This window comes from Corvus brachyrhynchos, unplaced genomic scaffold (assembly GCF_000691975.1).
Source record: "Corvus brachyrhynchos isolate BGI_N302 unplaced genomic scaffold, ASM69197v1 scaffold398, whole genome shotgun sequence".
NCBI classification, from domain to species: domain Eukaryota; kingdom Metazoa; phylum Chordata; class Aves; order Passeriformes; family Corvidae; genus Corvus; species Corvus brachyrhynchos.
In genome coordinates, this window is record NW_008239780.1 from 2992425 (window position 1) to 3004316 (window position 11892).

General features: G+C 41.1%; 1 protein-coding gene across 1 annotated transcript in view; it reads left to right on the forward strand.

Annotated features, from left to right (window-relative positions):
- The window catches only part of COL4A5 (collagen type IV alpha 5 chain), a 55503-nt gene that overhangs the window by 21335 nt on the left and 22276 nt on the right, over nucleotides 1-11892 (forward strand). Inside the window, exons 20-32 of the mRNA XM_017743152.1 lie at nucleotides 405-488; nucleotides 1701-1793; nucleotides 2365-2435; nucleotides 2673-2864; nucleotides 3306-3474; nucleotides 4137-4229; nucleotides 4314-4418; nucleotides 4984-5081; nucleotides 5346-5496; nucleotides 6144-6257; nucleotides 9488-9655; nucleotides 10581-10670; nucleotides 11470-11619. Coding sequence (XP_017598641.1) covers nucleotides 405-488; nucleotides 1701-1793; nucleotides 2365-2435; nucleotides 2673-2864; nucleotides 3306-3474; nucleotides 4137-4229; nucleotides 4314-4418; nucleotides 4984-5081; nucleotides 5346-5496; nucleotides 6144-6257; nucleotides 9488-9655; nucleotides 10581-10670; nucleotides 11470-11619 — 1578 coding nt within the window. The remainder of the gene's footprint in view (nucleotides 1-404; nucleotides 489-1700; nucleotides 1794-2364; nucleotides 2436-2672; nucleotides 2865-3305; nucleotides 3475-4136; nucleotides 4230-4313; nucleotides 4419-4983; nucleotides 5082-5345; nucleotides 5497-6143; nucleotides 6258-9487; nucleotides 9656-10580; nucleotides 10671-11469; nucleotides 11620-11892) is intronic.

Genomic DNA, 11892 nt, shown 5'->3' on the forward strand with positions numbered 1-11892 from the left:
AGGGGCTAACATGGTTCAGGGAGGAATTTAGTGTCTAGATGGCATTGGCATCTGAAGTGCCCTTGCCCTGATGATGATTCATAGGCATGTTTTTATGATATGAGGCTGAATATCAGAATGTAATGTGGAGATGGAAGTGTGTAGGCTGTGGGAAGCAGTGGGAGATGGTTGGGGTTGTGAAGAGTTGATGATTGTTGTGTAATATCACTGTTTCCTTTTGAGATTGAATTACATGTGTGGGTTTTCACCAGCAGTCCTGTCTGAATTGCCAAAACGTTTGGTCTGTGATTATGCGAGTGTATTAGAATATCCACACAAATATATTTTTGCACTGAATACATGTATTTGGTGCTGCTGTCAGTCTAACACAAATAGCTCATTAAACCTCTCCTGATTTTGCTTAGGGGAAGGGTTATGTGAGCAGGGGCCACCAGGTCCTCCAGGAATTCCAGGACAACAAGGTTTTACGGGGGAGCGAGGCCAAAAAGGTACAGTGTCATGGCTATATTTTCTATTTTTCTCCTTTTTTTTTGAAGCTTGTTAAAAAATGTAAAGCCTGCATTAAATAAGGATTAACAGTGCCCCTTCCCAGTAGGGTTGAGTGCAGATATTTTATGTCTCTGAGTAAAAAAGCTGTTTTCTTTGGGTGTAGGATACTCCTTCATGTAATATTAAAGCACAGGAGTCTGAGTGATTGAGGATACAACCAATGCCTAGCATGGATCTTGAATAAAGTAAAATGGAACTTGAGGTTTATGAGTATTTCCCAGACAGATAGAAACTGGGTGCTTTGTAACAGCACTGGCCAAGTCTGTGAAAATGTTTTACAGTTCATTAATAAATTTGACATTTTTTATCGAAAGCAGCATTGAAATTATAAATACAAGACTCCTAATTTGAGTTGGTCAATCTGCAGTGAGTTTGTTTGTTTGCTAAGCAAAAGAAAGTTATATTTAATATATATCCTTGTTTCCAAAAAGACAACCTCGCAATGAGGATGCTGATATGGGTAAGTGAGAATCTTTTCCTAGCTCAACCATGGACATCATAAATGACTTTAGGCATCTCACTTAATTTTGCATTCACTTCAAAGAGAAATGTTTTTCCTCATGGAGATTGTAAGGATTAATTCATTAACCTAAATAAAGTGCTCAAATATCACACTGATGAATGTCAGATAAGTCTGTATGTGAAGGAAATTCCTAAGCTTCTTGAAACCAATCTTTTTTTTTAAAGAAATACATTTAGGCTATTGTCAAATCAATGAAACATTCCCAGGTTTTTTTCTGCACTCTGGGAGTTTAATTAAGTTTGGGATTTTGATATCTGTGGTTTAGAGTTGTAGTTAGAAGTGTCAAGTACCTACTTTAAAAGAGGACACTTTGCTGAGGGAAAAAAAGGTCCATGGTTTTATTTTCTATTATTGAAAGCATTTTTTTTTGTTTTAATTATTTTGCACTGTCATAAATACATTCTAATCATATCTGATATTGGTTGTCTGACTCCTAGCCACCAAAAAGCTTCAGTTTAACTTGCAGGGGGGACGCTTCTAATATTTAAGCAATAGTTACTTGAAGTAGTCACTTTGGACCTGGTATTGTAGATCAATAGCAAGAAAACAGTTGCTGTTGTGCTGAATTCTATTAATATTTTCTAAAACCTGATGCTCAAGTGTGCCTTTTGAATGCAAATCTTTTTAGGTGATCGAGGAGACACGTGCTTCAACTGCATAGGAACTGGGGTAACTGGGCCTCCTGGGGAGAGAGGACCACCGGGACCTCCGGGTAGTCCAGGTAGGGCTGGAGTCTTCACTGGTTTGCTTAATATATTCCATAAAGTCACTTTTCTGTCGGGGTACTGTGTACAATGGTAACAATATATCTGTGTATTGTGTACAAGTTCAAATGTGCAGTTGTCAGCTCCAGTGCAGAGTTGGTACATGTTGTATTTTGCACAGTGGGAAAGAAAAAAGCTGGGCATGTGTAAAACAAACACTCATTCTTTGAAAATCTAGTCTTTGAAAAATAATTCTCTGTTCAAAGACAGCCTTGCAAGCATTCTGCATATTGAAGCTTTAGGGTCTGCTGTAGATTTAACTAAGAGAGAAAAATTAACTTCTACTACTGCTATTCCTGGAATAATGGAGGAGCTTTTTAAAAGCATGATGTTTTTTGACACTACTGGTTCAACTTAGAGTTGCAAATTTTTTTCTGCTCAAATAAAATGAAGCTCTCAAAAAAAAAAACCCAGAGTAAACTTTGTATGGCTTCAAAACAACTGAGTTATCAATGAAACAGCATGCTCGATATTGTAGCCTCTCCAGATTTATGTTTTTCTTCTTTTATGTTTTTCTGCACTACTCAGGTTCTCCTGGTTTTCCTGGACCAAAAGGTGAAAAGGGGCTTCCTGGATTAACTGGCCTTGTAGGGCCACCAGTAAGTGGTGGTGTTATGTTCTGGTGGGAAAAGAGTATCTCATTTGTCTTGCATGATTGGTAGATCTGTAAACAATAGCTTTAGTTTTTTCATCTAATATGTATTTTTTGTCCATAACTACCTTGAATGCATGATTCTTATATTGTTCCAAACTCAGAGAGGGAGTGAAAGAAAAACTAAAATACCTTTTTTCTTTCCTTTTTTTTTTTTTTTTTTTTTTTTTTTTTTACCCCTCAGGGCTTCCCAGGCACCCCAGGTGCTCCTGGCAGACCTGGTCCTAAAGGAGACCCAGGGGATGTCCTGACTTCTCCAAGAATGAAAGGTGACAAAGGAGACCCTGGCTTCCCAGGACCTCCAGGTCTCCCTGGCATAGATGGCACTCCTGGACGAGATGGACTGCCAGGTTTGCCTGGCCCTAAGGGGGAACCTGTGAGTTCCATTTTAGGCTGTCTTTGACTGGATGGATGTTTTGGGAAGTCCTGCATGCATTTGACATAGTGCAGATAAGAGAACTGGCAAATACACTTTCTCTGTATGTGATAAGGCAGGATTTCTCTTCAGTAGATGCCAATCTAGTGATGATACACTGAGGTACCTCCTGAGTCTGTCAGTGTTCTAGAAATAAGCTGAGGCTTCTCTTGGGCAGTGTCAGAGGGTTCTTTCTGCTATTGTCTACATTTCACCTATGTACTGGGAGGAACTAAAGTAGCCAGGTTTGGGTCTGCTCTCTACCATGTTAGCAAGATGTAGGCAGCTAATGAGAGCTGGCAGGATGGAAACTGCCAGACTTTCAAAGCAGAAGCAATGAAACAGTTTATTTTTTTGATAGTAAATACATGATCTTTCCCATCCTGCTCTTTCTATTTTCAGGGCAGTGTTGCATTCAAAGGAGAAATGGGTATTCCAGGTGATCCAGGAATACCAGGTCTTCCTGGAGAAAAAGGGCTTCCTGGACCTCCTGGTTTTGGTCCACAAGGCTCACCTGGTGAAAAGGGCATCCAAGGTGTATCCGGCCGTCCAGGGCCTCCTGGTGTTCCAGGTGAGTTGGTCTTTGTGTGCTATTGAGCAAATGCTGCAAAATCAAGCTTTGCCCCTTTTGCTCCCAGGTAGTTCTCAGAACACAATGCTGCTTTTAAGCTTTTCCTAGAGGAATCTGGTATTTGTGAGCTCCCTTACTGAGCATCCTCGCAGAACGACAGGGAGAGCAGCATTTGTACCATGTCACTTTAGGCATGTGCCTCACCTTCTGCTCTGACCTCCAGGGAAGCTTTTCCTTCCTCACTGACTCCAGTGGAAATGCACTGTAACTACCATTGTGTGCTTGCCCATACTGCCGCTACAACAGGTTTGGGAAAAAAGGGGTTGCTTTGAACAAGTTAGCTTTTGTTACTTTCTTGTCAACTACACAGATCCTAATCAAGTTGTGCTGGTGTCAGCTATGGAAAATCCTATTCACATGAGGGTACCTAGGATGAAGCTATTAAAAAATAACAGTTCAGAAAAACTGTCTGAACATTGAACAGGGCTTCTGAGCCTCTCAGTGCTGTGTGGGGCTTGGGACTGGAGAACCTATTGAATAAAGTGTTGCTGGTGTCTGAGTTCTCTGTAAGCTGGGGATGGGACTGGCAACTTTTTCTGCTGAAAGAAAAACAGAAAAGCAACTCCTACCGAGTGATTCATATTTCTACTTTTTGGTTTTAGGTCCAAAAGGTGACCCTGGCCAGACTATTACAGAACCAGGAGTTCCTGGTCCCCCTGGTCCTCCAGGAAGAAATGGTGATCCAGGTCTTCCAGGTAAGGCAGCAGCTAGATACCCAGGGAATTCCAAGAGCTTTTTATTCTGATTCTGGTAACTATTTGATGTTCTCCTTTTTATAGGAGATCCTGGTCAGCCAGGTCAGCGTGGTTTACCCGGCATCCCAGGTGCAAAGGGAGAGCCAGGTATTCCTGGCATTGGACTTCCAGGTCCACCAGGCCCAAAGGGTATGTTTACTGCCATGTTACTGTGTTGTACTGGCTGGAAGAGGAGACATAAGGGGTGGTGTCTCTTCACTTTTTACTAGTGAGTTGATTTCTGTCTCTAGAATCCTTTAAAAAATGTTTGTCTTAAATCTATACATCTTTAAAACAGTTTCAGAAATATCAGAAGAAAAAACTGAGGAGCTCTTATTACTCTATTCACTGTCCTGCTCCTTCTCAGTAGTTTACATTCTTCAGTAAACCAGCGACACAAAAGTGGGTAAAACTTCGGGAAATGAGCTTGAATCAATAAAAGATCTCCAAGCCTCAAGATGTTAATGTTTCTGATGTGAACTGCTTGTGATTTTTGTAAAAGCTCATGGCATGGGGAGTGCTCCCTCTCAGAGTCCCAGAGACCCTTTGTGGCAAAGATTGACTGCTCAGAAGTTCTCTCAGCTGAATGGGTACCCCTCAAGTATGCTTAAGCTAGCACAGAACTACTTTTCATGGGCCTTAGGCATGTCTGGAGGAGTTGTTCTAATGCTTTCTGGTGTCTTTTCTGCTGCCCTAATCTTTATGTTGTGTGTAGGTTTCCCAGGGACTCCAGGCCCACCTGGAGCTCCAGGAACTCCAGGTCGCCCTGGTCTGGATGGACCTCCTGGACCACCTGGTTTCCCAGGACAGAAGGTCTGTGCTTGTGTTTACTATAAAACTTCCCTTTCTTAGAGGTTTTTCTGTGTCACTGGGAAGATGGTGAGCAGGATTTCACCTCTTGTTCTTAGCTTTTGATGGTGGGGAAGTAAAATATTCTCCTTGACATTTTGAGTGAGTGTAGTAAAATAGAAATTGAACTTTAAGATGGTGGGCATTTTTAATTTGTTACTTTTAACATTTTTAGGCGAGGCTAAACTTAGTAAAATCCCCTTTTAATTTTTTGGTTTTTTGTTATAGGGAGATCGTGGATTTGGCGTTCCAGGACCACCCGGGCCCCCAGGACCCCCAGGCATAAAAGGAGTTCAAGGACCTAAAGGTGATCCTGGCTTCCCAGGAAGCCCTGGTCTCCCAGGCCGGGCAGGCTTTGATGGAACTCCAGGGCCCAAAGGTATTGAGAACTCTCCCCTGTTTTGTTCCCTTCTGAACTTTTAAAAATGTAGCTGTGCTGGGAGGCATATGGCAGTTAAATACAAGCAGTGCTGAATTTAGAGCAATTACTTCAGGATCAATTTTTCCAAAGCAGACACACCTGTGTAAATGGAATATTGTGTTCTCAAAAGGCAGGCAAGGGAGTAAATCCCAGTCTGTGGGTCAGTATCTGAAGGTCTGTGTTCTAAAGGCAAATAATGTTTATATGGGGGTAAAACTTTATCAATAGAATAATTGTCATTTAGATGCACTGTGCTTCCACATGCTCAGAGTTAGCAATTCATTTACCCTTGCTCTTGACCATGCTCTGTACTGACCTGCCCAGCATGCCTGCTTTGCAGGAGAGCATCTTTTGAATTTGATGTGGGTGTAGCTACATATGTGCGTGTAGCCTAGAAACATAAACTTCATGCAGTCCACAATGAGTGAGGACAAATCCCTGGCTTTCAGAAATAGCCTCTGGAGTGTGGGTTTTTTCTTCTGTCAGATCAATGTTTGTTTGCATGCAAGAATGAGATTTCAAGTACAATGTGCAGGCACTCTGCTCTGAAAGCAAGTGTCTCTGAACTGAGTTCAGTATTTAACTAAACAAGAGTGTTCTTTTAGGTGACCCTGGACCAAGTGGACCACCAGGACTTCCAGGCCCACCAGGCATCCCTGGCATTGGTGGTCAAGGACCTCCTGGATCTCCAGGACCTCCAGGTCCTGTTGGGCCCCCAGGTAAAACCTGCATGAATGGTACCCATAGGTTATTTCTGGCATATACAAGCAGGTACACAAGATGCTGAAGGTCCAACTAGACAGATAGACTGTGTTAATTAGGTATATGTCTCTGAAGGGAGTTTGGTTGCCTTTGTTTAAAACGACTGATTGATGAAGATATGAACTTGTTCCATCTCTGCACAGAAGGGTACATGTGCATGCATGCACATCATTCTATTCATGAAGTTTGTTCAGGGAAATTCCTTTTCCCTTTCATTCAGTGAATGGGCTTGCTGTGCACCAACTCTTGATGTTGCAAATATGTGGCAGTCACCACAGTAAGAACACTTTCTGTGGTCTTGAGCATGCTTTGTACCAAAGCCCTTCCAAACCCATCCAGTTCCTGCCATGCCTGTAGAATGTTTGCGTTGCATGTTTGTGAGCTACACTATTTGAATGTGTGTGCCAGCACTGGGCTTGGCATTGTTTGCAATGCATGCTGACAAATCATGGCCAGCTCTAAGACCATGGGTCATGGATTGGTTGGTCATACTCAGGTCTTTATGAACTGTGAGCTGAGATTCAGCAAAGTGCTGAACTTGAAGGTAGGCAAGCACTTGAGTAAGTAGACCCATGGAGCTCGAGTTGTGCTCACATGCATAGTGTGGGTCATGTTTAAATCTGTTCTTCCTGAGTGGGGCAAGGAACATGTGGTCAGGGCACCAGCAAGGCTGGAATGTGCCCAGTGTTGGGAGCTAGGGACAGAAGGGGTTGGGACAGGGCACACAGGGGTTCCCTGGGGTAGCAGTGGGTCCTGTGCCTGGCTCGGTGTGCTGACTGTGGAGTCCTGAGCTGCACTGGAGGATAAACTGAAACAGAAGGGCAATACAGGCCTGGTTTTGGGGTGAGGGAGGTTTGTAGTAGTGTGGGTTTGAATGTTTCATCCAATGCATGTTCTTTTGTCTTCCTGTAACATCTCCTCTGGTGCTGGCCAGAGTTTGATTTCACGTGACCACCGATTTATTCTGCAAAATACCAATGTTGACAAATGCACAATGATTACTGGAGTGGATGGATTTGAAATGCCTCTATTTTCACTCTTCATCTCTGTACTGATTAATCAGTGTGGCTACTAACAGCATGGGGCTCTGAAATCTGGTGCATGCTGGAAGGTGCTGCTTGAGAAATCCTTATTTCCCTTGGCACTGCTCTGTCTCTGTTTTGTGCAGAATGCCTTACATTCCCTTCTCCCATCCCTTGTGTGTTTTATTAGGCTGTTTTGATTCTGTTCCTTATAGAGCATTAGGATACAGTTTCTGGGACTCTGTTTTTCAGGTAATTTGGAAAATTCTTGGAAGGAAGTCCCTGTCAAAATTTGCTTTCTCTTCCACCACCATTTATTCAAATAGTTTGCAGAAGCTCAACATTTTTCCTTTTTTGAATATGTAACAAATTACTTTAGAATTTACTGTGTTGTCTATATTGTTCTAATTATGATGTGATTACATTTTCAAGACCAGAAATTAGATTAGAATTAATTTCTATTTGAAAAAATATCTTTACCATTCTAGGTATGGAGTTTGTCCTATATATTATGTTCTCATTTTTTCTCTACTTGCTGATAGAAAGCTCTTGAACACAGAACATGTGTATCCCCTATCCATCATCTAGTACTGGTTTTTTTTCTCTGCAAAAAAAAGCCATTTCAGGCACATGACACCACAGTTTAAAGCAGTGATAAGCTGCTGCCAGAGAGGAACATGCTTAGTATTAAATAAGTGGAAGTCTACAGCTTACTCCATCAAGAAAATTCAATCTGCCTTTCCAGTGTGCAAAGAACATGTGATGACATCACATGCAGCTGTGAGTGGGGTGACCATTACAGAGTTGGAATACTGCTGCCTTGGAGTTATTTATGAGGTTTTGGCATGGTGGTGTCAATTATCTCAGACTATGCCAGGGCATGCAACACGCAATATACTATCTGTGGGTGTAACAATGTACATTTACATAATAGCACTAAAAGAATGGGGGGAAATATGGAAAGGTTTTTTGTGTAATAAGGAAGGAACGGCTTTTGAAAATCGCTATTTGAAGGGATTTAACAGAATGTGGGGCCAATCAATAAGAAGCTGATTGGTAGGGTGTACTCTGGTGTTCAGAAGGGGTCCAAGCCAGTATCTAGAAATGAGTTTTATAAGAAACGTATCAGAAAAAGTTTGTTCCCCACTTTTGTGGAAAATACTAGACAAGGAGAGAAGGAAAAATAATTTTATTTTTAAAATGTACCATCAATATTTGAAAATATCTCAATGTTTGTTTTTTCTGCATACAGTGGTGGCTGCACTTTGAAAAAAATCTCCAAGTTTCCTTGCAGTCTGGTTTCTCTCAGCTGCATTAGCATTGAATTCTTTGTATTTAGATCTGTTTTCAGTAACTTTAGATAGATTTTTGTCTTTGTTCTAACCTATATGTGCTTTATTTTGTTTCCTAACTTAACGACTATTACAACTCCTTATTGCTACCTGTCTCAACTTCCTGATGAGCTCTAACTCGTTGGCTTTTGAACCTCAGGTCCCCCAGGTACTGTGGTTTCTTTACCAAAGCCTTTTCTTAAGTTGAGATTTATGAATACTGCTTTTTGGTCAGCTACTTCTCCAGAGTGAGCATCTTCACTGACACCATGCACTGGAGGGAAACGAGCTGCCTGCTTGCTTCAGCAGCGCCTCTCGAGCTCAGTGTCATTAGCATGGAACAATCTTAAGCATCTTTTGACAATTATTGTTTTTCATTCAGGGAAAATACAATGCAGTGCAGAATTTTGCTATCCTTCAAAAATATTCAGCTAATGTTATCTTAGAATGTAGGAAAATGGAATAATTAATGGAAATATGTGAATCTGAATACCTAATTATAAAATACAAACTAGTCTAATAAATTTGGCTTTTTCTTTTAATAATCAGACTTGAAGGGTTGTTGAAGAGATTTGTTTTCCTTTTGAGATTCATTTGAATTGCATTTGTTACATCATAGTAAAATTTTAGTCATGTTTCTCTTCAAGAGAATATGGCCTTGTGACACTTGGAAGTCATTCAAAAAAAAAAAGGATTTAGAAGAATTGCAGGGTTTTCATCCGTGGTAGGAATGGATTGCAACTAAAACTATTTCTACAGTACTATAGCCAGACAAACAGATCTCAGCCTTGCCTGACTTTTTGCTAAAAGGTTGTGTCTTAAAACATTGTCTAGGGTTGCAAGGCATTCCAGGGGAGAAAGGGGATCCAGGTCCTCCAGGCTTCGACGTTCCTGGTCCTCCAGGTGACCAAGGAGCTCCAGGATATCCAGGACCCCCTGGACTCCCAGGGCCTCAGGGTTCACCTGGGCCACCTGGCAGGGATGGAATACCTGGATTTCCAGGTAAGTTCATTTATTTTACCTGTGGACAAAGACCAAACTGCAGTTATGGGTGGTAGCTCGTTATGCTTGCCCATGCCAGCTTAAAGCACTTGGGTGTTTATCCTACCTATTTAAAGTTGGATATATGTAACCATTACATCTCATACTTTTAAAAAACATTGTCATAAAATATGTTGCTTTAAAATTCTTGTTACCTTTTCACTCTTCCCTATAACTTGATTTAAATTTTTTATACATTATTCTTTTTCATAGCTTTCATACATGGCTTTGATCATCATTGTTATGATACTTCTCTAATTTATTTTGCGATTTTTTTTTTCTAGTCACTGCTATAATTTAGAATAAAATTTGTTTAAAAAGAATAATGATAAATGCTACTTAGTTTTAAGTATTAATTTCCTTATTCTAAGTGTTAGACTATTCAGTTAAGCTAGTCTGTTTTGCCCTTTGAAATAGCAATGTTAAAAATGAACTTTGAGAATGTCTCTTGGATAGAGGGAGCAATACAAAAGATTCTAGAAATAGTGTATACTTAATTGTCTTCTTGCCTTTCCCTAAATTCAAGTTTGTTCAAGCTAGGATTTGTGTTTCAAACTGGGGAACTAAACCTCTTGGAGATACAGTAGAAGGCATGTTTATAACAGAGCACTGCACATTTTCTCAGGACCTAACTAAACATGCCTTCTACTGTAACAGAGCACTGCACATTTTCTCAGGACCTAACTGGAAAAATTGCCACAATTTTCAAGTGTCATTTTATCTGATTTAAATCTATACAACAACTGAGTGCTTTTAATTTCCTTCAAACAGGCTTATATGCATATGCTGGTTACTAAATACCATGGAGATCCAGGGAAACAAATTTAAGGTACCTGATAGGTTTTGAGTTTCTGTTCAAAATGACAATGTAGCTCAATGCTTTTAGGTGCCAAAGGTGAGATGGGTGTCATGGGAGCTCCTGGTCCTCCAGGGCCTCCGGGAACTCCTGGAAGAAATGGCCTGCCTGGCTTGAAAGGTAATGTTTGCTTTATTCACCCCTGAAAGGGATGCAGAATGCTGTTTTCCCTGTCCTGTGTTGAAAGCTTTTGTAATACTAACATGTAGGTTTTCATTTCTGGGACCTGCTCAAGTTATCGTCTTTTGACAGTGCTGATGTTCAGAATTGCTTTGCATTTTTAAGCCATAGCATTCAATCACTCTATTTAGATGATGTCATGAACTGTTAGCTATTTTAGAAACATTTCCTTTGGATTGATGGCATTGAAGTAGGGCAATACTTCTGAAGTGTGTTTTGAAATCTGCTTAAAACAGCAGAAAGAAGAAAATCAGTACCTTAGGGTTATGTAGTCATCCAGAATTAGCTATATAGGTATCACAGAGAATCTCTTCTCTCTACATTTTCCCAACCCCCTTGCTGGAGGTGAATTTTGAAAGAGTTTGGTAGCAAAAAACCTGATTCAACTCCCCAGAACAAGGAGGCTCTGAATCCAAAGCTGCTGTAGCTGTAGCTGTTGTGACCCCTCTGTGCTGGTGGCACAGCGCAGTGGGGCTCTGGGAGCTCTGGAAGGCTTAGACAGGCACAGCTGTTTCCTCTGCTGCCCAGAGCTGACAAAACCCCTGTGCACTCCACTCACTCAGCTTTATTCCAGGGCTAAAGATGCTGTGGAGCACTTTCCATAAACTGCCTGATCATTGAGTGAATTCCAACTTCATGGATAAGTCATGGAATCCCTATGTAAGAAAAAGCATTACAAATACATTAGCCTACCTTAAGGATTATATTTTTTTCCTTTTGTTGTCTGTACCTCCTGTAGGTAATAGTGGGTTACCTGGTCCGCCAGGGCCTCCTGGACCAGTGGGGCAGAAAGGCATCAAAGGTGAAGCAGGTCTGCCAGGTCCACCCGGAACAGTTGATCCCAAACAGCTGGGAGCAAAAGGAGAAAAAGGCGAGCCAGGTGTTCCAGGTAAAGAACTTTGCATGTGGATATGGGGAGGTGGTTTGTCCTCTACACGTAGTAGTGAGCTGTGACTGAATCCATTACTGTTCATTCTTTTTTACAGAAAAAAGTTAATTTGAAATATAGATGTGGTTTAAGGTTCTTGTATTTAGGCTTTTTTTAAAGGGATTTTGTGACTAAGTTCCTCTTTATGGTTAGTTTGCAATGTCCTTGCTCATTAACTGTTAACTATTATTTGGCACATGGCAGTTTTGTAACAGCACTAAGGTGCTTTCAGCA